This window comes from Cyphomyrmex costatus, unplaced genomic scaffold (genome assembly GCF_001594065.2).
Source record: "Cyphomyrmex costatus isolate MS0001 unplaced genomic scaffold, Ccosl1.0 scaffold85, whole genome shotgun sequence".
Classification (NCBI taxonomy): Eukaryota; Metazoa; Arthropoda; class Insecta; order Hymenoptera; family Formicidae; genus Cyphomyrmex; species Cyphomyrmex costatus.
In genome coordinates this window covers 109508-132456 of record NW_017280430.1, presented here as the reverse complement: position 1 = coordinate 132456, position 22949 = coordinate 109508, and the positions used below count along the sequence as shown (strand labels likewise).

At 32.7% G+C, this 22949-nt stretch overlaps 1 protein-coding gene across 10 annotated transcripts in view; it reads right to left on the bottom strand.

Annotated features, from left to right (window-relative positions):
• The window catches only part of Galphaq (G protein alpha q subunit), a 42051-nt gene extending 19150 nt beyond the window's left edge, over positions 1–22901 (bottom strand). For 8 of the 10 annotated variants that reach the window (XM_018549670.1, XM_018549660.1, XM_018549666.1 and 5 more), the window contains exon 1: positions 22116–22245. In XM_018549670.1, the coding sequence (XP_018405172.1) occupies positions 22116–22233 (118 nt within the window). In that variant the 5' untranslated portion in view covers positions 22234–22245. Of the gene's footprint in view, positions 1–22115 lie in introns of all 10 variants that reach the window. The other 2 variants (XM_018549661.1, XM_018549667.1) reach the window with 2 other exon arrangements.
• Between the last annotated feature and the right edge of the window lie 48 nt (positions 22902–22949).

The following is a 22949-nucleotide window of genomic DNA, read 5'->3' as shown; positions in this document are numbered from 1 at the left end:
AACATGTAAAATATAAATTATATGACTTGTTTTTTCCAATTAAACTTCTTGCAGAGTGTATTTTTTGTTCTTTTTCTCTATATTAGAAAGAAAAAGAAAAAAGATGGACAATGCAAAAAGTTTAATTAAAAAAAAAACAAATTATTATGAAAATTTGTTAAAGAAATTATTTTGGCTATTATTTCTATTGCCTATTATTAGTTACTGTAAGTATTTACATGTTTCAGACTGAATTATATATTATTTCCACACGAAAAAAATTTTTTCTTAACCGTATTATAAATACGAGGAACAACGTTATATTTCGAAGAATTTTATGTGTGTGTAAGTCTCTTTTATTCATTAATAAAACTACAATAAAATATAAAATGTTTGATTAATTTTACTCTTTAAAATATGGTATTGTGCCACTATATTTTTAGGATGAATTTCAAGAGAAAATTTTTCCTTGCTATATTTCTAATTTATAACCTAACAAAATATGAACTGCCAATAGATCTATAGGTTATAGTTTACATAGATGACTTTTATCATAGCTTACTTCTACATAGTTGATATATTGTTTACATGTAATGTACCTAATACTATTTATATTTTATGCATAAACGCATAATCATAGTCTGTATATTCGTAACTATCAACATGTATACTAAAAAATATAATAAAATATAATTAATATAATTAAACGATTTTATAGAAAAATTATTTAAAAAAAATAAATTAAATATTGAAAAAAATGCAAATATCAATGTCTTTAATTTAGCTGCCATGCAATAGTCACAATGCATCATAATGATATATAGGACTTGTGAAATTTTCCTGCGGAAATAACCCGAAATGCAAGGAGAATGGTTCTCCGAAAATTGCGTTTCGTATGAATTTCCTTAACCAGCAAGAGACATCCTCCTTCGTGTTTTCCTCATGTATAGCGAGGTTTCCACGATTACGAGTCGGTATATATATATATATAATCTATAATCTAATCTTAAAACAATATAAAAGTTCCCTTTTATATTATCATATCATAGAATTCATTTTTACTTCAGCCCGAAAAATGTTATTTATTTTATTTACCGCACAATTAATTCGCGCGAAACGTCATTTCAAAATAATTTCTCTACATGAACGTTACATAAAATAAAGCGTGTTGTTCTTCCACAAAATTTATTGCATAAAAAAAGTGATAAATATGCATCAATAAATTAACCAGAATAAATTCAACAATACAAAATATTGTTTCTCATGTTGTATACCTCAAGCCACAAATAACCAAGCAAACATACGATATAATAGGCAAGTAATTTTGACGTCGCGTCGGTTACGCGTTGATATTTTAAATGTATCGATCGAATTGCAAATAAATTCGCGGTCCCTGATATCGGCGAGTGCCCGATTGAATTAGCTCGTTCGCAAATGTGAAATATGCAAATGGTTGTATTTACGCAATTCATGTAAAACGTTACACGTGCTACAATAGCCCAGACTTCATTAACTTCACTTAACAACGACATTCTACGTTACATTAACAAATACCCGATATTGCAAATGTACTACAATCAATTAAAGGCACTACGGATCAATTACACTTAACAATTTTATAAAACGTTATATATATTAAAAAAAATCTAAACACATTTATCGAAGATTATAAACTTTTCAATCCGTTTGACGCAAGTAAACGTCATCGATACGGTACAAAATATACTTTGATAATAGAATGAACGTTATAGAGCTCAACTGCCGCGGTTTAACAGCTCACAGATTATAATCTAATACAACGCTAATAAATTTTTCGGGAACTCTCTGAGAAGTACAGTCGGATTCAGTAACAATCGGATTAGATTTAATATTTTGATTCGCGAATAATCTCTAATTTTTTCGAATATCATCCGAAAAAATTGGATTATGTAAAAATGTGAGAAATAAAAATCTAGGAAATAATGATCTTTTTGGATGACATTGCTTCCACAAATTTTTAGATTCTATTGTATAATATATTCATTGATTTTGCTAAAAAAAGATTAAATTTTCCAATATATAATGCTACTTGTTAACTTCACATTTTTTTCTCGGATATTCTGTAGACAATCTATTATCGACAAACCATTTACGATAGAATCTAAAATGGAATAGCAATTGGTAATTACTTTCCTATAGACGATGTTCTTTCCAAATGCTTCCAAAATATTTTCAAATATTAAGATTCAAATATTCGTCGATTTTATTGAGAAAAACTTTATTCTAAATTTCATAAATATTATTTGTTCGCTTTTTTCTTGAGTCTTCTCTGTACAATTCATTATCGACTATCGATTATTATCTGCGATAGAATGTAAAATAGTGATCAGTGAATACGTTTAAAAGAGACGTCCCAGGGTCTTTTTCCGAAATCAAGTAATAACTTCCATTGATATTCACCGGTATTTGATAATTTAACTCAATCGCGAGAATTTGTTAACAATCGCATTATTGCGACACGTAAGGATGTGGTTTGTCTACACGCGGCTTTCCGCAGAATGACAACGCACGTATATGTGTGAATATCGTAATTGAAGTTTTCACTTCTTGCTCATGTTATTCGAACGTTGTACTGCGCCTATAGCGCTGTATGCGTGGAATGTAGTAAATAGATATATAAAACTAATGATGAACAAGATGTCTCAGCACTGTTACTACTACTAACTTTCAGAATATTTAAAATTTCGAATGTAATATACACATTTGATTGAATTATATTCATTTGATATTCATTTAATATTACGTATAAAAAAATGTAAATTAAGCGCATATAATAATCAAGATTATAGTAAAGCTTTATATAGCTAAAGAGTTGTAAGCTTCAATTTGAGAATAAATCACGTAATTTAATAAAGCACATAGCAGATCACGCGAGGCAGTCTGCCTCTAAACGGAGCTCCATAAGTTTATTCCGTTTATACGAGGACCGTGCGTAATAAAATATTCAAAAGCCCTTGATTTAGCGCGAACAGAAGCAGAGAGAAATATATTGTCCAAGTGAAATATTTTCGTTACGTGCGTATACACACATGCACATTACACGTATACGCATACGAATATTAATTAAATAATATTACATCACAGTGCAACAAAATACATCAATCATACGCCAATAATTGTACGCACTTCATAAAATGTAAATTATACACTAATAACAACGTACGATAATTGATATCAGTACAGAGTGGAAGTTAATTGAAAAATAATAACAATAAAATTACATAACGGCATATGAATAATATAACGTTCAGTGAATATTTGTAAAATTTTAATTAATAATACTTTTTAAAAACGTTATATTAATCTTTTAAATGTTTCATTTCAACGCGCAGTTATTTATAACATTTTATTTTACGATGATTTTACACAAAAAGATTGGTTCTCTAGTGGTCGAACGATTAATACACTGAAAGAAAAAAATGGCTGAATGGCATAGCATTTTTAATTAGCTGCTGCAACCAATTAAAAATGCAATGCCATAATTTACCATCTAATTTGCTGCAACAGCTATAATCTTTTCTCTCAATGTACGAAAAAGTTGTGGCTGTAATTTGGAACGCTCTGCATATACCATACATTATCACTGAATTCGCAAAATTGAATCCGACGCGCACTCGGACTTCTCGTCCAAAAATGATTATGAAAGCACGTAATTTAGTTACGGATGTCCCATTATCGTGCGACACCCTGTTTGCGAGCGAGTATGTCTGTTTCTCGTACGACTGCTGCTATTAATTATCCGTGGTTATTATCTGATCGTGCGATAAGTGACACACGTTCAACGGCATTTTCTGTAGTTGACACATTTTTTACTTTAATTAAACGTCGCTATCGAATTACAGCCTTTTGATGTCGCACTACCCCTCTTCGAATAATAATTAACCAATTAAGTTCTTATAAACATATATACGCTGAATCGTTTAATTTCTCAATGCTCAAAGGCAATCTACAATAATTACAGTTTAATCCTTTTGTGTCTACTAAAGCTTTCATTCAACTACTTCCTGTCAACTAATGTCTGTCTTTCTCCTCTTTGAAATTAATATAAAAGAAAATAAATGGTAAACCAATTAAGCTATAAGGGTTGTCAAAACAGAAGATAAAAGAAACAAATAAAATAGTCTTTCACGTGGAAATATTTATAATATAGAAATAAAGTTACAATATACTATACTTTTACTTCCTGAACAATCCTTGCTTTTGGATAAAATACTGACTATCAGAGACTTTCAACAATTAATTCCAATTTGAATTATTCGCGATTCCTTCCCACAAATTGATTTACGTGCGCAACAATCCAGTGAGGGGGGAATGCACTGGTATTGAGAGATCAATTTGGTATATCTTCCCATAGAAATAATTGTTTATAAATCGCCAGTGCATTCGTGCCCATCCCCTCCCTCTCTCTTTTTCTCTCAGGAGCACATCATATCATCCGTCGTCGGTGCACGCACACACAATGCACATGAAAAGTTGCGCGGCTGTAAAAGTCTTGTCGGCGAGGCCTTTGGTGCACAATCGTGACATTATTTCCCGTACTGAATGCCAACGCCGTTAGGTACATTGTTCAGGCGCGACTGAATGAGCACCGATTAAAAATAAATGGCTATATAACACCGCTGACGTAGGGAAGCAATTTTAGTTATTAAAGAGGGACGCTCCCGAGAAATAAAATGTTGCGTTCGAAGTAAAGGTGAGGTATCGATAAAATGACCAGTTTTTCTGCGACTCGAGCCCGATATACCCTTTCCTTCCTTTGCGTAAGAAGGGTAAATTACAATTAACCCCAGAACGTCACGTTGGAGTATAATGCGTCACGAGCCTTTAGAAAATACAGTGAAAATCCCGTGGCATTCTTCGCTAATTATTTTTAAACAATGACTTTTGATTTTTTTATATCAAAAATATCGAAACTTTCGAGAAGTCCCTTCGACCTATTCTTCAATGACAAGAGATATCTGAAGAGAATTGATTTGCGATTGAAACTATACGGTGCCTGTTATACTGTAGTGTGGTGTGCTCGAGGTTGACTTCTGAAGCGTGACGTTTGAGCATTATCTCACTTCAATTAACATTATTGTTTATATTAACCAATATTAGATATTTAATAAAGGAAAAGAAATACACTTGATTTTCTATTTCTATGAGAAGTCTTATAATAGAACTTATTTTTTACGATATAACTTCAAAACAATTGGAGTGAAATGTTGAATAAACTAACTGAATGATTCGTATAATGTTTCATAAATAGCATTGATATTGAATTACATCGTGAACTGAATTAGATGAAAACAATTCAAATCACATTTCCGCTGTTACGATAAAATTAAGTAATTTAATTGATGGAACTGAAATATATCATAACAATGCCATTTGATATACGGTAATCGAGTACTTCTGTAATACGCACAATTTACGTATTTCTATAAAATGTCCTGTAATCGATTTTATTTTTTATGACATATTCTTAAAATAATTTAAAAAAACTTAAAAAAACAAAATCCTTTTTGTAAAATGTTAAATAAGTTTTTAGCTGAATGACTCACATAAAGTTTCATAAATGCGCATTGATACTGCAGGACTGAATCACGCAGACGAAAACGGTAATTGAAATCACATTTCCGCTTCTAAAATTAATTTCAATAGTGGGACCGGAATTGTATAATCGATACTGTTTAATACCTTCTGTATAGTCGCATGCTATTTGTAATACGCACAATTTCCTACCATTTTCATTTAAAAAAATCGTAAATTTATTATTATATAACCCTTCCGCATTTGAGAGGTTACACAAGGTATTCAAAGAAAAGGTCAATACTTCCGGAGATGACAATAGCGGTCATTTTAAGCAAAAAGGGAAAGTATTTTGTAATATAAATAAATTGTGAATAGATAAATTAAATTATTGCCATGCCAATTGTTTCCATAAATTTGTAATAATGACGGCGGTAAACGTGCATAATATAAACAGGAAAACTGCACACAAAAAAACACAATAAATCACAGCTTCAACGCTTTCTTTCATGTTAAAAATTGTTGCTAGTTGTTTACGTCTGTTGTATTTGATATTATAACGCGTATTGTACATTTATGGAATTTTTATCCATAAATAAGATTTATTTTCGTTGTGCAGAAAATATTTCTATATAAAAAGCAATTTTATTTTCTTTCTCTCTTTCATGTTAAATTGTACTTTTTGTTTTTATCCCGCTTGTGAGAAATAACGTAAAATATTGCCAATTGTCAGCAAATTTTTCCGCAGCTATATAGGATATTTCGAAACTGAAAAATGTTTAAATATCTTATAAAAAATATCTTATAAAAAAAAGCGCTAAATATCTTATAAAAAATCGAAAGTCTGTCTTCATTCCAAAAATTGAAGTTGCTAAAATATATATACTTGACCACAAGATACTTGAAAAATATTTTTTGTAAATAAAGTAAATATAAGCAAAGAAATATAGTATTCTTCGTTTATCCAATAAGATTTATTATTCATTATATGTTGGTATTAATTTAACACCAAGAATCACAGAAAGAATCATATAGGCACCGCATGATATTAAGTTCACATCGCTATTTTTTAGGGTGTATATATTTTTTTCGTACAGAGCAATCTGTTTTTTTATTTGATATAAGAAACCCGATTTATAGTGCATTAAAATTTCGAAGTATTTTTATCGAATTTCTGGTTCCGTTCTTTCTGTCTCTCTTATGCCCATTTCCACTAATACAGATTAACTTTAATCTCGGTTCAATTTGCTCTTCATCTTTTTCTAATTCTAAAAATTAGAAAAAGATGAACAGTAAGTTAAACCGAGATTAAAGTTAATCTGCATTGGTGGAAACAGGTACTATTCTACCAATGTATATAGTTTAACTTTAATCTTGGTTCAGCTGAACATTGAAAGAGCAATTTTACTGAAGATAATTTAGCTAGTTACAAATCTGAAGAATAATTTTGTAAATTTCTGCAAAAGTATTTTGATAGTTCAACAAAATTATTTCCAGATCTGTATCTAGCCAAATTTTTAGATTCTTCAGCAAAAAAAATTGCTCTTTCAGTATAACTTTTCATCCTTTTCGAGTTCCAAGAATTAGAAAAAGATGAAGAGTAAATTGAATTAAGATCAAAGTTATAGCAAATTTTCGATCAGATGCACTCAGTGCACATTGATACACATTAATGCCGTTGTACGCAAATTGACATCAAAATATGTGTTTATTATACTATAAATATAAAAACGGATTAAATCCTTAATACATTTTATTGTGTTATTAAGCGAAATTGTATTTTATAACTCGAAACATTTGCATTTTATTTTTACTTAATAGATTAAATTTTTATTATTTTTATTTAATTATTTATAAAAATAAAATATTTATATAGCTATTTATATTATTAATATTTTTACACAGTACAACGGCTTAATGTATCTACACGTTAGTGCATAGGCACTCATGCGTTCAACCAAATTCGCTAAGAGTCTATAATACATTGGTAGAAACGGGATTGTAATTAGAACGCTGAAAATGTGACAACGTAATCGTTTAAGCCGCGAAATTTGCAAGGGCAGATCTTTGGACAATAGGGAAAAAGCTCCAGAGTAAATTCGCCAGTAATTCTGTAAACTGTAGTATCAAGTCGGCCGTCGCCGGTCGTTCGAGTATTATTAGCGCGCTCGTAAACACGGTCCCGGAAGTAGTGACATTAAAGATTGCGGTCGCTTCCGTAGCCGCGGCGTGCGAGCCGGCGTAACTCGCCGGATCTGTGCTACTACCGTGTTGACCTTTTGTCGAACAATATGACAGAATAGTTGCGAGTTGAATGGCCATTATACATACTTGGCGGAATACACGGTGTAAACAAGCCATGCTGAACACTGAATGAAATGCTTGAACAATCATATATAATTTTTCGATGTATGAATTACTAAAATTTTGTTCTCTTTTAACTTACAAATTGTCTTCTAATTGAAATTTTATTTTTCTAACTAAATTTTGATTAGAACAACACAATTTTCTGATTAAAATAAAATTTTGATTAATCAACAAAATTATAGTTGTTTGTACGAAACATTTCTCTTAGTGCATTTCGGATTTCTTTCTTCGATCAATGAGATGTATTGTATGTGTCGTCCTGACACATCAAATTAGTGCGAGAAAAACGCGACGCGCGTCTCTGCAACACACTCTATTTCTTTACAATATTGGAATGGATTTTCTTCGAACATTTGGGATAATAAGATTCTGCAGTAACCCTCAATGACAAAATAATGGGTATTGTTATATTGTTGTTGCATAGTTTTTTTTTTAATAAAAAAAGGAAGTTTTACTGAAGCATCTAAAAATTTGGCTACAAATATGAAAATAATTCTGTTGAACCATCAAAATACTTATAGGACGCTCTAACTGGTTGTTAAAATGTCAAAGCTTTTTGCAACATTGCTCCTCATATTTTAAATAATTACGTAATTATTTTGATAGTCCAACGAAATTATTTTTAAATCTATATCTAAATTTATAGCTAAATTTTTTAGATTCTTTAGCAAAATCGTTCTTTCTATGTGCAAAATCTGTGCAATTGTTATTATCGTTAAAAATAATTATAAAATTAAGGCCTAAAAGTGGTGACGTATCGAATACAAAAAATGCTTAAAAAAATAATAATGTATTTTTTTATAAATTTAAGAAAGGAATAACATATACTGCAGGGTGTCCAAAATGTAAACAATTATTGAAAACCAATGTTCGGCGATATTTGATAATTAAAATCTTGTAAACTATTGCAAAAATTTCAAAATGATAGAGGTTTCCCACTCACATCAGTTTAGTCTGTTCTCTCAGCACACCACGAGATATTTGACGATCATTCTGAGACACCATGTATGAAATATTTTATTATGTTGATAAATGTTATCGTTACTTTGTGAAAGACATATTGAATTGCAATAATTTGTACTTTAGGAAAGTTCGCGCGTTGTTGTATAGAAACTAAAATTAGGCTCTTATAAATAAGTCGATCATGAAATCGATTCGTTATTTTTAATCCGTGTGCGTTAAGCCGCGAAGGCCTTCAGTGAGGTAAATAACTCCATAATTAAGTCTACTAATCCATTTAAATCTTTTCTAAGAAAAAATCAACTTCGTGTTCTTAAAAAATTACGTCCTTACTACACCGACATTCATTATAGGTATCTCGCAGAGATGCATCACATTATAACATATTATAATGGAAGATTCAGCAAGAAAATGTCAAAAGTAAAATCTTACATAAATCTATACCTTTTTTTTTAATAATTTGTATATCTAGGTGTAAAAATGCTATTTTTTTATATTTTAAATTTTTCTATACAAATAGCAGTTTAATTTTGCTATTCTGTTCCATTCGTTACAATGAAATTGTAACTCGATTTTCTTTCAATGATTGAACGATAACTTTTCTCGGATATATTGGTAATTGCATTTTTTTATTTTAACTTTTCGAACATATTACGTAATATTTCATTCGTTATTATAAACAAATATTGAAATAATTATTAATTAACAATTGGATTAGAAGCAATAAAGTTGTTTATAGTATTGCAGAGAATATTGTATATGGAATATTATATAAAAAATTATATTAGTAACGATATATTGTAAATGCGAAACGGAGATCGTCATTTTTAGGCAATTTGCGGGGTGAGTGATAACTAAAATTAAGCCCTTATAAATAAGCCCATCATAAAATCGATTTGTTATTTTTTAATCCGTGTGCATTAGCCCACGAAGGTTCTTGCCGAGGTATTTTCCGCGCGACGCTATTTTCGCTGTGCGTTTGACACATCATGCAGGATTGCTGCAAGTCTGGAAAACCGTGAAAACCGGGAAAAGTCGGCAAGAAGTTAAAACTGGTCAGGGAAATACCAAGAAGGACCGTAGGGAAACCGGCAAACATTGCTTTTCTGGAATTTCTTTTCACGATAAATAGAAGCCATATAAAAAAGGCGTTCATCAATAATTTTAACGATATTATGTAAGTCATCATTAAGAATTATTCACAAAAGACGGCAGACTTAAAATCTATAAATTATAAAATTAATTTAATGATATAGAATGTACTCGTATATTTTTATATTTTCTATCTTCATCTTTATTGCAATGTGTATTAAAAAAAAACAACGAAGTAAAATGTTCAGAGACAAAAGAAACATAGGGTTATAGCACAAATGACAAGGCACCAGCAAAATTGTCGTTACAAGCCAGTAACAGAAACGAATATTACATGAAATAATAGCGCAGAAATGCACACAAAATTACCCATGTAACGTACAAAGAAACTTCAATATATATGTATAAATAAAAAAAACAAATACATATATGGTAAAAAATGACGGCAGACGGTAATGGAGCTGCTTTTTTTTTGCGTGTGCATCGGTCTTTATTTTCATTGTGTTTATTCAGTTTGCTTCGCCTTCTTTCCTGGCGCTAACAAATGCGATTGCTTTTACACGTGTTATATCACAATCAGGTGACTAACGACAAGTAATGAATCTTATCGCGTATTGTCGTTTAACGGGATGCAATCAATTTAGTCGGTTGCGTGGTAGGAAGGAGAACGTTGTTCCAACGATGTACGCTGATAATCTTTAATTATCTTCATTGGCAAGTTACAGCAAATTTACGCGCGTTCGATATATCGGGAGCATCTGCATACTCTCTCCGTACCGGATCCTGCAAGTAGTGTCGTTCGCTGATGTGTACGTATATGCATATTTGCGTCCATATGGATGCTTCCGTAGCGCATGTCGTTCGATAGAGTGGAATATTACGTTAATCCCAGTTTCGAATATTCTGTCTATTTCGCATTAAATGGCGAACTAGCGGCGCTAACTCACTGCCGCGACAGTCGCAAGATATCGATATTCAGTTTGGTCGAATTTATAACTCCGTTAATTACAACAATCGCGTTGAAATTAGAAATTCGCAATGAAATCGTGTCACATGTGCCATATGCACTATGTACTGTATCCATTGTACATATTCGCGTATACATTGGATTTTCCGAGTATCATTCTCTTGCTGAGTAAACTATTGCGGAAATTTTAATTTCGAATCGACTTCTTTTTAGCAAATATAATCACTTTTATGGTTTTGAAGTCTTTCAATATTTCTTGTTTATTTCTAAATATTTATTTCGACATAAGAGTTAACATACACACAAATTCAAGATTTATTTTATCAATATTTATTTTATCAATATTTATTAAATTTATATTTATTAAATTTATATTTATTAAATTTATTTATATATAATATAAATTATATTATAATTATTAGTTTTTATTAAAAAAATTCACTTTGAGGAAAAACTAAGATTATTATTTATTAGTTTCTAAAGCTTGATATAAAGCATAGTTTATGAAGATTTTATTTTTAACATTTTTTTTTAATATGCAGCTTAAAAACGTGATCGCTTAATATTTTGGTATTACAGGATCTTTTTTGTGTCGAATTTTATTTTATATAAAATATAGTGACTTTTTCGCGTCACCTTTTAATCATAAAATGAAGAATCTAAGAGTTCACATTAGGCCGCAGTCACATATTGTATGTACTAGTACTGGTATATATAAAAGTTGTATTTTTATGCATTTTTATTCATGGTTTACACATCGTTATTGCACCCCACGACTCATGTAAGAATACTTATGACACTTTGAACTATCGAAGTATCGATATTTTACCTTCGATATTAGCCAACGCACATTAGCCGTATCTATGCCTTTTTGGACACGTGCGTTTCATAGGAAGTCCTCTCTCTTTCCTTTTTTCCCTTTCTCTCCCCTTCCCTCTTCTCTCTGTCTTCTCTTTCTCACTTTTTCTACTTATTTCAAGATTCCGGCACTGATTCTATAAATAATTTTTCTCTCGCCACATATAATGTTACGCTCTGAATAAAAGCCGCCAAATTATTCCACGTGTACGTGGCGAACAATCGCCACGCTAACGATCACAAATATACGCGAGTTTCCTCTCCTATTCGCGGTGGGCGATAAACACAGATAAGCCGATAAAAAGCCCCGTGAGCTCCTCGGGCCGTGAGCGGATTTAAAAATAGAGCTCATTGAATCGGTGAAACACCGTCGCTAATTGCGCAATCACGCGATCACTGAAAACACGCGGTCGTTAATCGCGCATTAATAGCTTTTATACAGACGGGATCGAGTAAACATCGAAATGCGTCGAAATACGTGCGTGACTGTCTCTGTGCGAAGTATAATTCCACGACTCATTAATACTTCAATCGTGTAAAATATTGGAAAAAATATGTGTACGTATGAAGAGAAAAGTTCATACAGATCACCCCAAAATTAACAGAAAATTATTGCACGATTATATTATTTCTTTTATCAATATCAGAGTCACTCTCGGAGTTATTTTTCATATTTAGCGAAAATACGAAGTTATCAATTTTCAGTATATTAATTTTGTCAAAAGATAACTTCTTATAATCTCTATACTGTGGATTTAATATTATAGGTTTCTAATCTACACACCAATGGAATAATAATTCATACCATGATGATTTTGATATAAATACCAAGGGTTTCAAATCCTCATCAGGAGTGTTAGGTTCGCACTGACATTTTTTAGAGTGTACAATAATCTACGTATATATATATATATATATACATGTATATATATATGTATATATATATATATATGTGTGTGTGTGTGTGTGTGTGTGTGTGTGTGTAAGATGCAAAAAGACGCAATAGAAGATCGAGAACTTAATTGACGATAACTGGAGCTCTTGAGAGAGGAAATGCTCTTATGAGAGAATCGTGCCTCACTTATCACGCCGCTCACGTCTCCGCGACCAGAAGAACAGAGAGTCCGAGAGAATCTAATATATACTCACGGTACTTCTTTCTGCGATTTCTCCGTTACTTCGATAACGGAAAGATAAACATGGAAGGTGTACTGGGATTATTTGAGAAACGAGAATAATAGATAGATTGAAGTCATACTTATGACGAAACTTTTATGTGGATTGGCCAAATAAAGGCTATAAAATTCTATATCGATTAGCTCATAATATCTTCGATCAGAAAAAGTTGTCCTAATTACAGAAGTCTCTTAAAACCGGTTTATGACTGTTTATACATGCAGGATGATTCATAACTATCTTATGAAACGTTAGGAGAGTTCTTATATTTAATTCTGACATGAAACCTGTTCGAGAAAATATCGAGAGACTATTTTAATTATCACACCAGTAAAATATGTTTACAGCAGACATTCATTATCATTTTAAGTTCATTTAAAATTAAATAAAAAACACAATCTTGATTATTACATTGCGTTCTTATATTTTAATTCATGATAAAATTATTTAATCTTTAATTTTGTATCAAATTATAATTACCTTCATATTTTTATATAAAAATTTTTGTCCTAGATTTAGAAAGAAGATAAATATTTCATTTACGTGTATTATTTGCAAAAAGTACAACGAACAAATATTATTTAACATTTAATATATAGATAATATTCACTTGTTTCCAATAAGCATCAATTTAAAAATACTTTCCCTACTTGTAAAAGTTTCGAACTAGAAAATGAAAGTAAATTAAAACAAAGTTCTTAAGATAAAGACAGAAAAATATCTGGCGAATATGATTCTTGGGAAAAAATGAATGTTTAATTAAGGTGGTGTTAATAGAACTACCTTATATATATAGTACATTGTCTCACAAATTCTCGTAAAGTCACGAACTGACAGTCACTCGTAATCGTTCGGCGACAAGGAACTCGTCGCAGGATCACGTATCCTACGATCGGGCTGTATCATGCGTTTAACGGATGCATTCCACAAGGAAGAGCGAATGCGCTTTCGATAACCAACGGAATGCGATACCGTGACGGGAATCGCGCAAATTGTTCCTCCAAACTCGCGAATTGTTATGTTGCCAAGCAGCGCAAATATGTGTGTGTACGTGTATATACAGCGCATGGCCGCGAGCTATCGTCGAATCGCAGCTGCAGGTTCGCGATTTAGAATTTTGCCGAGTCGACCGCGGTTCGACAATTCGGAACTTGGTGGAGTGTGAGAACGGGTTGAATCGGCGATTGGCCGGTGCCGCATTAATTGAAACCTTTATTTCCGAAATTGATTTGATAAACGCGACCGCGAATCTGAGGAATTCGCGAACATTCGGATTGCATTAATCCGTGATAATTTACAACGGCATATTATGACGAAAGTCAGATGCGTGAATCAGACATCAAAAGCCTGAAAATACCGGATCACCAATTTATTACAAAAAATAATATAAATATATGAATTATATATATAAATATAAAATTACATGTAGGCAGTTTCATAAGCCAGTGACCTTATTTATTTCTTTTTACACCAAAAAATTTGACTTACTTTTTCAACAGCCTTCTTTTAAAAAGTTACTGACTGAAAGTATCAAACTGCTCACGTATATAAAATTATATAAATATAATATGTACTTGATATTAATGCATGTATATCTTAGTTTTGTCCTCTTCATTAAAGAATTATTTAAGGGTTAATTGTCAAGATACTTCATATTAAAACTCGAGGAATTACAATACATGATTAATATTCGCAAAAGTATTTTCTGAGCAAAAATTGACCGCAATTTTTCAGAGTATAGGGTAAAAGATCCAATTACTGACAGTGTCCCAAATACTGGTAATTTCATTTTACATGCTTTTTTGAATATATAAATCATATTATAAGTAATTGTATTTAATCTTACTTATAAAAGTAGACACTTTCAAAATTTAAGTAAAATTAAATAAATACAATTACATTCTTATAATATAATTTATATATTAAAAAATGACAAAAATACATTTAAAATCAGATTGCCAGTATTTGGAACTTAAAATCAGATTGTCAGTAATTGGATCTTTTACCATATATGCTATTAAAATTATAATTGAGTATTTTCCAAGACACCTTGTATATGAACGACTCGTTGAAATGTATCCAATGATGACAACGACGATTAGCAGTTGCTCTTCCGCACCAGTGCATTTCCGCGCCGAGTCTATTAAATTCGAAAGTCTATTAATTTCGAAAACGGATGTCAGATAAGGGCGCAAAACAACGGTAAACATCAGGACGTCAATTTTTCATTTCAGGGGTCGTTATCTCCGAAAAAATCTACGATTGGATAAAAGCACGAATACATAATAAGCGAACAGTAATTATTATCGATAATGAGGTGACCATTGGACGAGATTATTATAGAATTAATCAACAGAAATACAGGCGGTGGTTAATTTGCGGCTACATATAACAGCGATTCGTAAAAATTGCAATTAGTCTCAAACAAAAATCTAGCAATATTACATTTTTAACAAGCACTACAAAAATTGACGAGTCTATAATTTGCAAATTAGCATAATATCTCGACAACGTTTGATAAATAAATATTTATTTATTAAGTTAATTAAATTATAAAGATATCTAATGATATTTATTGTGCAATTTCAGACGAAAGAAATATAAGTAATTGCTACTTCGACCTCCTGTGTTCGAATTGACTTTATCAAGTATTCTGTACATATATCTTCATTTGCAAGACTGTCATTTTTAAGTAAACACATATGTGTATGCAGGAAAAGCAGAAATTGATATACTTACTTGATTAAAATTAAATATTGAAACATGAGCATATTCAATCTACGAAATGGAAGTCAAGAAAGAGCAGCCTGTAAATACAACTACCTCAAGAAAAGGATTCATACGATCTTTCATGCGATCGAGATGATAAATTTGATAAGAGAACGTCGCGAGAGCACGCCCAGCTAGTGTTTCGTTTCGCGGAATAGGTGGGTAAATATGCACACGCGGCGCTCGCGTGAATCACGAAACCACAAAGAACGTCCCAGGGAAAACAATACACTTAACGAGCGACGACTCCTCATCAGATCGTTAGCAAGGCGAATTTGATACGCAGTCGGAGTAACAAAAGGGCTTTAAGTTGGCGCTCCTGTTACCGATCCGCGGCGCGCGAAGATAAAGTTTACATATTAGACATTAAAATGGGAGGGGGGTGGCAGGATTTATAAATTACTCGTTTATTCCAAAATCTACCCAAAATCTGCAAAATAAACCTTACAAGCATCTTAATACGTTTATAATAAGTTTATACGTTTTAAATAAGCTTAATGATAAGCAAGCTTATCTAATTTATCAAATATATTTGGCGGTTAATTATAAAGATTAAATATTTATCTATATTTCAAAACTTCTGATCTAGAATGCAATTTCGCGACTTGCACGACTTATTTTAGACACGTTCTCATATTTAGGTGTATCTTACGAATAACAAATTCGATCCGTCAGTTTGTTTTTTTTTCTATTTCTATCAATATAGATTAAAGTCCAGGTTTTTCAGATTCTGTATGCATTATAACGTACATCAAATTTGAAGATACTATCCGTTGACATTATTTAATTTTATTAGCATCGTCTGAAATATAATATACATAATAATGTATATGTTGGAAGAATAGCGAAAATTTTGAAAAAAAGTTATTGTTTAGCATAAATTAGTTATTAAAATGCGCATAAATTGAGTTAAAAAAATTGTTTAAATCGTCCCAATAAAATTAAGTCTAAAGAGGATAATTAATTTCATTTTTTTTATTAATTTGTGGTTAGACTTAACCTGATGATATTATAAAAAATTCTTTTTCTCGATGTGATTAATCACTAAATTGATAATTTTGTAACATTTAAAGTTACCACGATTCTAATAATGAATCATGGCTAGACAAATTTTTATATAATTATCAAGTTAAATGAAGTTAAATCACAAATTAATCAAAAAATGAAAAAACGAGCATAACTTTAATCTCGATTTAACTTATTCTATTTTTTTTTGGTTCTTAGAATTGGAAAAAGTATTATAATAGCAAATTCTATCTTGCATTAACCAGATTAGTACACTAAAACTATATATAAAATTAGCAAAGTTAAATATAGAAGCATATAAACATTTTAAACAATTAAATATTCAATAATGATATTGTGTGTGTGATAACGAAAATATTTAACAGAGTATATACATATATTAATTAATCGTTGATTCAAAGTTGATTATATTATGCTATTATATTTAGATAAGTACAAAATAGCCAATGTGTTTTAATCCAGTGTAATGTAAGTAACTGAATTCACCATAACTTAAATTAAAAAGATTAAAATTAAGTCAGTAGCACACGAAATGTATTTTTCTCGCTGGATATTTTTTCCGTGGATTACTTGTGTTTTTAGTAAATTATTAAAATTGCACCGCACAAACCGCAGGAAAACTGCATCGTGTGTAATAGATTTTAGACTACATGGATATAAATGGAGTATGTTAAGTTAGCACCCCAACTATAGTACTCAGGAGTTCTGATTAGAGTTCCCACTTCCTTTTGACGAGACGAAGAGTTCCCTATAGTTAATAACAAGAGTTCCGCTCAATAAACATTTTTTTTACATTTTTTAAAAATGGGGTGCTAACTTTTTATCGAATTTCGAGGTGGAATAGTTCTGAGCGGCTTAATAGCTTCAATTTGCGATTGCCTAGAGTTCCTGATATGTAAAAAAAATTTTCGAATGAAAAAAAAATTAAAAATTTTTGAAAAATTAATTTTTAGATACAATAGTTCTAATGATAATTCCTGCTTCTTTTTGACGATACGAAGAGTTCTCTATAATTTTTAATGACATATGCGCTTAATAATAATTTTTTAATAATTTTTTAAAAATGGGGTGCTAATTTTTTATAGATATACTTATTTAAAAATTGTATGATCTTACAAATTTAACAAATGTCGCTGTATCTTACAAACTGTTGGTCCAATCGCTTTTTCACCTCACAGTTTTCGATAGAACTCGTCGAGAACTATAAGAAACGCTACTCAGAACTACTCGGTATTCTCAAAAAAATTTTCAAAGATTTCTACTATTTTTTTTAAACTTTATTGTTCTTCAAAAATGTTTTTTATGTATCAAGAACTCTAGGTATTCACAAAATACTTCTGTTAAGCTGATCAGAACTATGCGACCTTGAATTTCGTTAAAAAGTTAGCACCCCATTTTTAAAAAATTATTAAAAAATGATTATTAAGCGCATAGGTCATTAAAAATCATAGAGAACTCTTCGTATCGTCAAAAAGAAGCAGAAATTATCATCAGAACTATTGTATCTAAAAATTAATTTTTCAAAAATTTTTAATTTTTTTTTTAATATTCGAAAATTTTTTTTACATATCAGGAACTCTAGGCAAATTGAAGCTATTAAGTCGCTCAGAACTATTCCACCTCGAAATTCGATAAAAAGTTAGCACCCCATTTTTAAAAAATGTAAAAAAATGTTTATTGAGCGGAACTCTTGTTATTAACTATAGGGAACTCTTCGTCTCGTCAAAAGGAAGTGGGAACTCTAATCAGAACTCCTGAGTACTATAGTTGGGGTGCTAACTTAACATATAAATGAATTGTTGGACTAAAATAATTATATATAGGATAGGAACTGATTGTTAGTGTCAAAACTTTTTGCAACATAGCTCATCATGTTTAAGTTTCTTATGTAATTACTATTTTAATGATTTAACATTAGAGCTAAATATCAAGAAATTGCCGCCTCGAAAAGTGGCGTCCGACGAAATTCTCATCCAGGAGACATCGACTGCGATGGGGCGGCGGTAATACTCGGGGACACCGTGTATATAGACAGCGGTATCGCTGCGGAGCAGCGCGGCGGCCGGTCGAGAAAGAGCTGTCAAGCGCACGCCGGCCGCGCCGATCGACCTCGTGCACAGGACGAGAAAACGTACGTGACGCGCGGACGTCGCCTCCCGGGCGGCGCCGACGTCGGCGTCGGAGTCGACGGCATGCGGCCGCGACCGCGGCCGCTCGCGAGAGGCGCGCATGAATGAAATGAGCGAGCGACTCTTTCTAAAGGAGAGTACATAGGGGTCAATCAGGGTAATCTCGCGACGGCCAATGACAAAATTAATAATCGTCATTCTCTCGGACGACAGAATTGACAGTTGTGCTTAAGCGATCTTACGATGTCTGTCGAACGAATTTTCATCATTCGATAATTTCATAAATCACTATCGGCTTACATTAACCATTCTGTCGACGCACAATTTTTTATTTTTTCACTACTGCGTTTTTCTCAAGATTTCCACTAAAAATACAGAAGTGAAAACGAGATAAAATTTGTGCGAAACTGTTTTTTGTTGTTTAAATGCGGAAAAAAAAACGGTTAAGGTATCTTGAAAGTTTAACTAAATATAGAGCTGAAAATAATTTTGTTGGACTATCAAAATAATTATACAGGACGGTCAAATTGGTTACTAGAATAGTTAAAACTTTTTGCAGCATTGCTCATCATGTTTGAGTTTGCTACATAAATTATTTTGATCAGGGTTTTGTCACAAATTCTTTGTTTGGATTTCATAATTTTACCTAAATTTCAACAATATTGTGAAATGCTTATTTTCGTTCCGATTTAAAACTATTAAATATTTTGTTGAGAGATCAATTTAACATAGTAATGTAATAAAACTACTAGTTATTTTCGCTAATTGTTTACTTTTTTAAATGTGTTAAATTGGTAATATTCCAAAAGTGCGTAGATGTGATATATGTATATTAAACGTCTTTAAACATAAGAATTTCAATTTTCTAGAAAATTCTGCAAAAATCTCTGACTTTTTCTTGATTTCCCTGATCAATTTCGATTTCCCCAACAATTCCCTAATTTCCTCAATTTCATCTACCTAAATTTTTAAATACTTTAGTATAATCGTTTTTTCTGTGAAAACTGGGAATTTCGAGGCATCAACGAACTCTGTACAAAAATATATAATGTTTGCTATTTAAAAATTTATATATTAAAAAGAATTAAAAAGGGATAAAATATGTTTTTTTATATTATGTTTATATTATGATTAGAATTAACCACGCAACTGCTAAAAAAATTTTATCAACGCCCATGTTAAATTTTTTAAATATAATATCTAATTACTAATATCTATTATTATAATAATATTTAAAAAAAAACAATAAAAAGACAATCAATACGATATTCAAAATTTAACTATTTGCAATAAAAAATTTTATGAACAAACAAATCAAGCTACGTAAAGATTTTATTTTTCTTTCTGTGAGATACGTCTCACAGAAAGAAAAATAAAATCTTTAGTACATGTCGTGATTTTGCCGAACCTAATAAGACTCTTAATATGCGCAGATTTTTATTCATAATGGCAACGCTAATACCAGATTTATATTTGTATAGCTTTGGCTAGTGAAAAGAGAGGCAAATCAAGTAGTCACGTTATTCAGCCACTTATTCCATAACCATGGCTACCTGACTTTCCTCCCTATCGACTTTGAATGCGAAACCAGCAACCAACCATTATCCATAACAAAAAGAGGACGACTCTTTACGGATTTTGATCTCTTTCAGTATGATGAACCTATCTGAAAAGAAATTGTGCCGTTTGAGGGATTTGTTGAACGTGTGCGGATATATGGTACTTTTTATAATAAAAAGAATAAGTGTGTGTGTGTGTGTGTGTGTGTATTGTATACATTAAAATATATAGTACTTGTATATAGTACTTTATAAAAGAATTCCGCACTAATTAATTATATGGAAAATAGAATCTTGATGAAATGAGTTAATTTTCGTATAAATATAACTTACAAAGTGGCAAACAAAAGTTCAATTATAGTTTTTAAGCTATGATGTATCAAAAGTGTTCTATACATGAATACAAGTTTACCTTTGATACATCACAGGTCAAAAACTATCCATTATTAAACCCTGTCAATGATACCTTTTGTTCGCCATATTACAAACTACACGAAAATTGATTCTCATTTCACCGGGATTCAATTTTCTATATAATTAACGCGAGATTTTCTCATACATTAATATTAGAACCGCGGCCGTATCATTTTTGATCATCAGATTTTGAAATTACAATAATTTAGCATTAATAAGAGTGTATTATTTATTTCAAAAAATCACAAAAAAGTAATATAATAATAACAAGTGATCCACATACGTTCTAGAAAAGATCCAAATCGATGGTTTTAGTAAAAAAAAATACTATACTTGCGAAGATTCATTCAACAAAACTCTCTCGGTCAGAGGATATATTATGCAATGGAGGCGTGTTTTCAATGTAGAAGATATCATCATGCTGAAGGAAATCAAGAACTATGAAGAGTCCACTATGTTCTCTTTTGTGCAGGTAACTTGGGACAGCATATACTTTTGTTAAATTCAGCGATATCTATCCATGAGAATCATTAAAGAAAATTTAAAATTTAAACTTTCTTTAGAGACTCATAGATGCACACCACGATTGAATTGAACAAAAGTACACGCGGTCCCTAGTTACCTGCACTGTCCCAAGTCATCTACGTTTACAGAACTTAACTTAATATTCGCCGAAATCACTTTTCAAAACGGCGGGTGTCGAAACAAAGAAATCTCCATACAAAGGAAGGAAAGGGGTCGTCTACCACCTATACATTTGCCTCGATCGAAATAACAGTGAGTTGGCAACTCTTGCTACTCGCTACACTAATCTCCCTACCGGGTTCGTACGTGGCGTTATCGTCCTTCATTAATTTCCTCCCAGGGAGGAAAAGCGAGCGAACGAGCGAGCGACTTACCACTCAACTCGGTTTGCTTTTACCGGCTTCGTATATTCCTGACTAATGCCGGGTTTACGCTGCGGATAGTGGGGAGGCAAGTCGAGTGGCAAATTACTCGCTTACCTTCCCCGGCAAACGACGACGGCACAGAAGTTTAAGCCGAGTAACCTGCAAACAATCACTCCCGTGCGTCTCTCAACGCCGGGTTTACAATTTTCGCTATTTTTGGAGTAACCTGCTGCACGCGATCCGTCCCCGTTTTACCTCGGTGAAAAAAAAAAATGATAGGGATGAGAGCGAGTGACTCTTATAGCACTCTCCGGCGGCCGTTTTATCGGCTCCCGGCCGGCGCCGCCACCTTTTTGTGAGAAACGATGAAACTCACCGAGTAGGAGCAGCTTGAGTTCCCGTCTGGCATCCCGCTTGTCTCTCCGCAATTGCCGTTCGATTTCCTGGTTGATGCGTTTCTGTTCCTTCGCCTCTTCCGACAAGCAGCACGCCATGGCTCAGAACAGCGGAATCCTCCTTTGACGGAGGAGGAGATAGTGACAGCGAAGAAGGACGAAGAAGAAAAGGAGGTGACAAGAGGGCAGGACGATAGGGGACGAAGATGACGGAAGGGAGAGAGGAGGGTGTACGAGCGATTCGCAGTGACAGCGAGCGCTGCTCGCCGACCGGCGGCGACCTTCGTTGCGGCTGCTGCTCCTCTCTGTCTCGCTCTCTTTCTCTCTTTCACGCACGCGGCCGACGATGCGGTGCTCCCGATGTACGTGTTAAGATTCAAGTCGGCGATCGTTCCCCGGCGAGAAAACCAGGTATTATCTCGCCACCGCGGGGACGGTGGCGAACGAGCGACGACGACGACGATAATGATGCCTCGTCGCCGTCCTCGTGGTCCCCGTCTTTCTTCTTTCTCCGTCTCTCTCGTCCCGATAGTGCCTCTCTCACTCCAGGCAGCCTCCCACTACCGTTGTTACTACTACTATTACTACTACGAACACCACCGGCGACGGCACCGGTACCACTACTATCACTACCGGCGACGACGACGGCGGCGGCGGCGGCGGCAACGACGACGACGACGACGACAGTCACGTTGACGGTAGCAGCGACGACGACGACGACGACGACGATGATGACGGTGGTGTTTCACTCACTCGCGGCAACTCACCACCACCACTGCCACCACCACCACCACCACCACCACCACCACCACCAC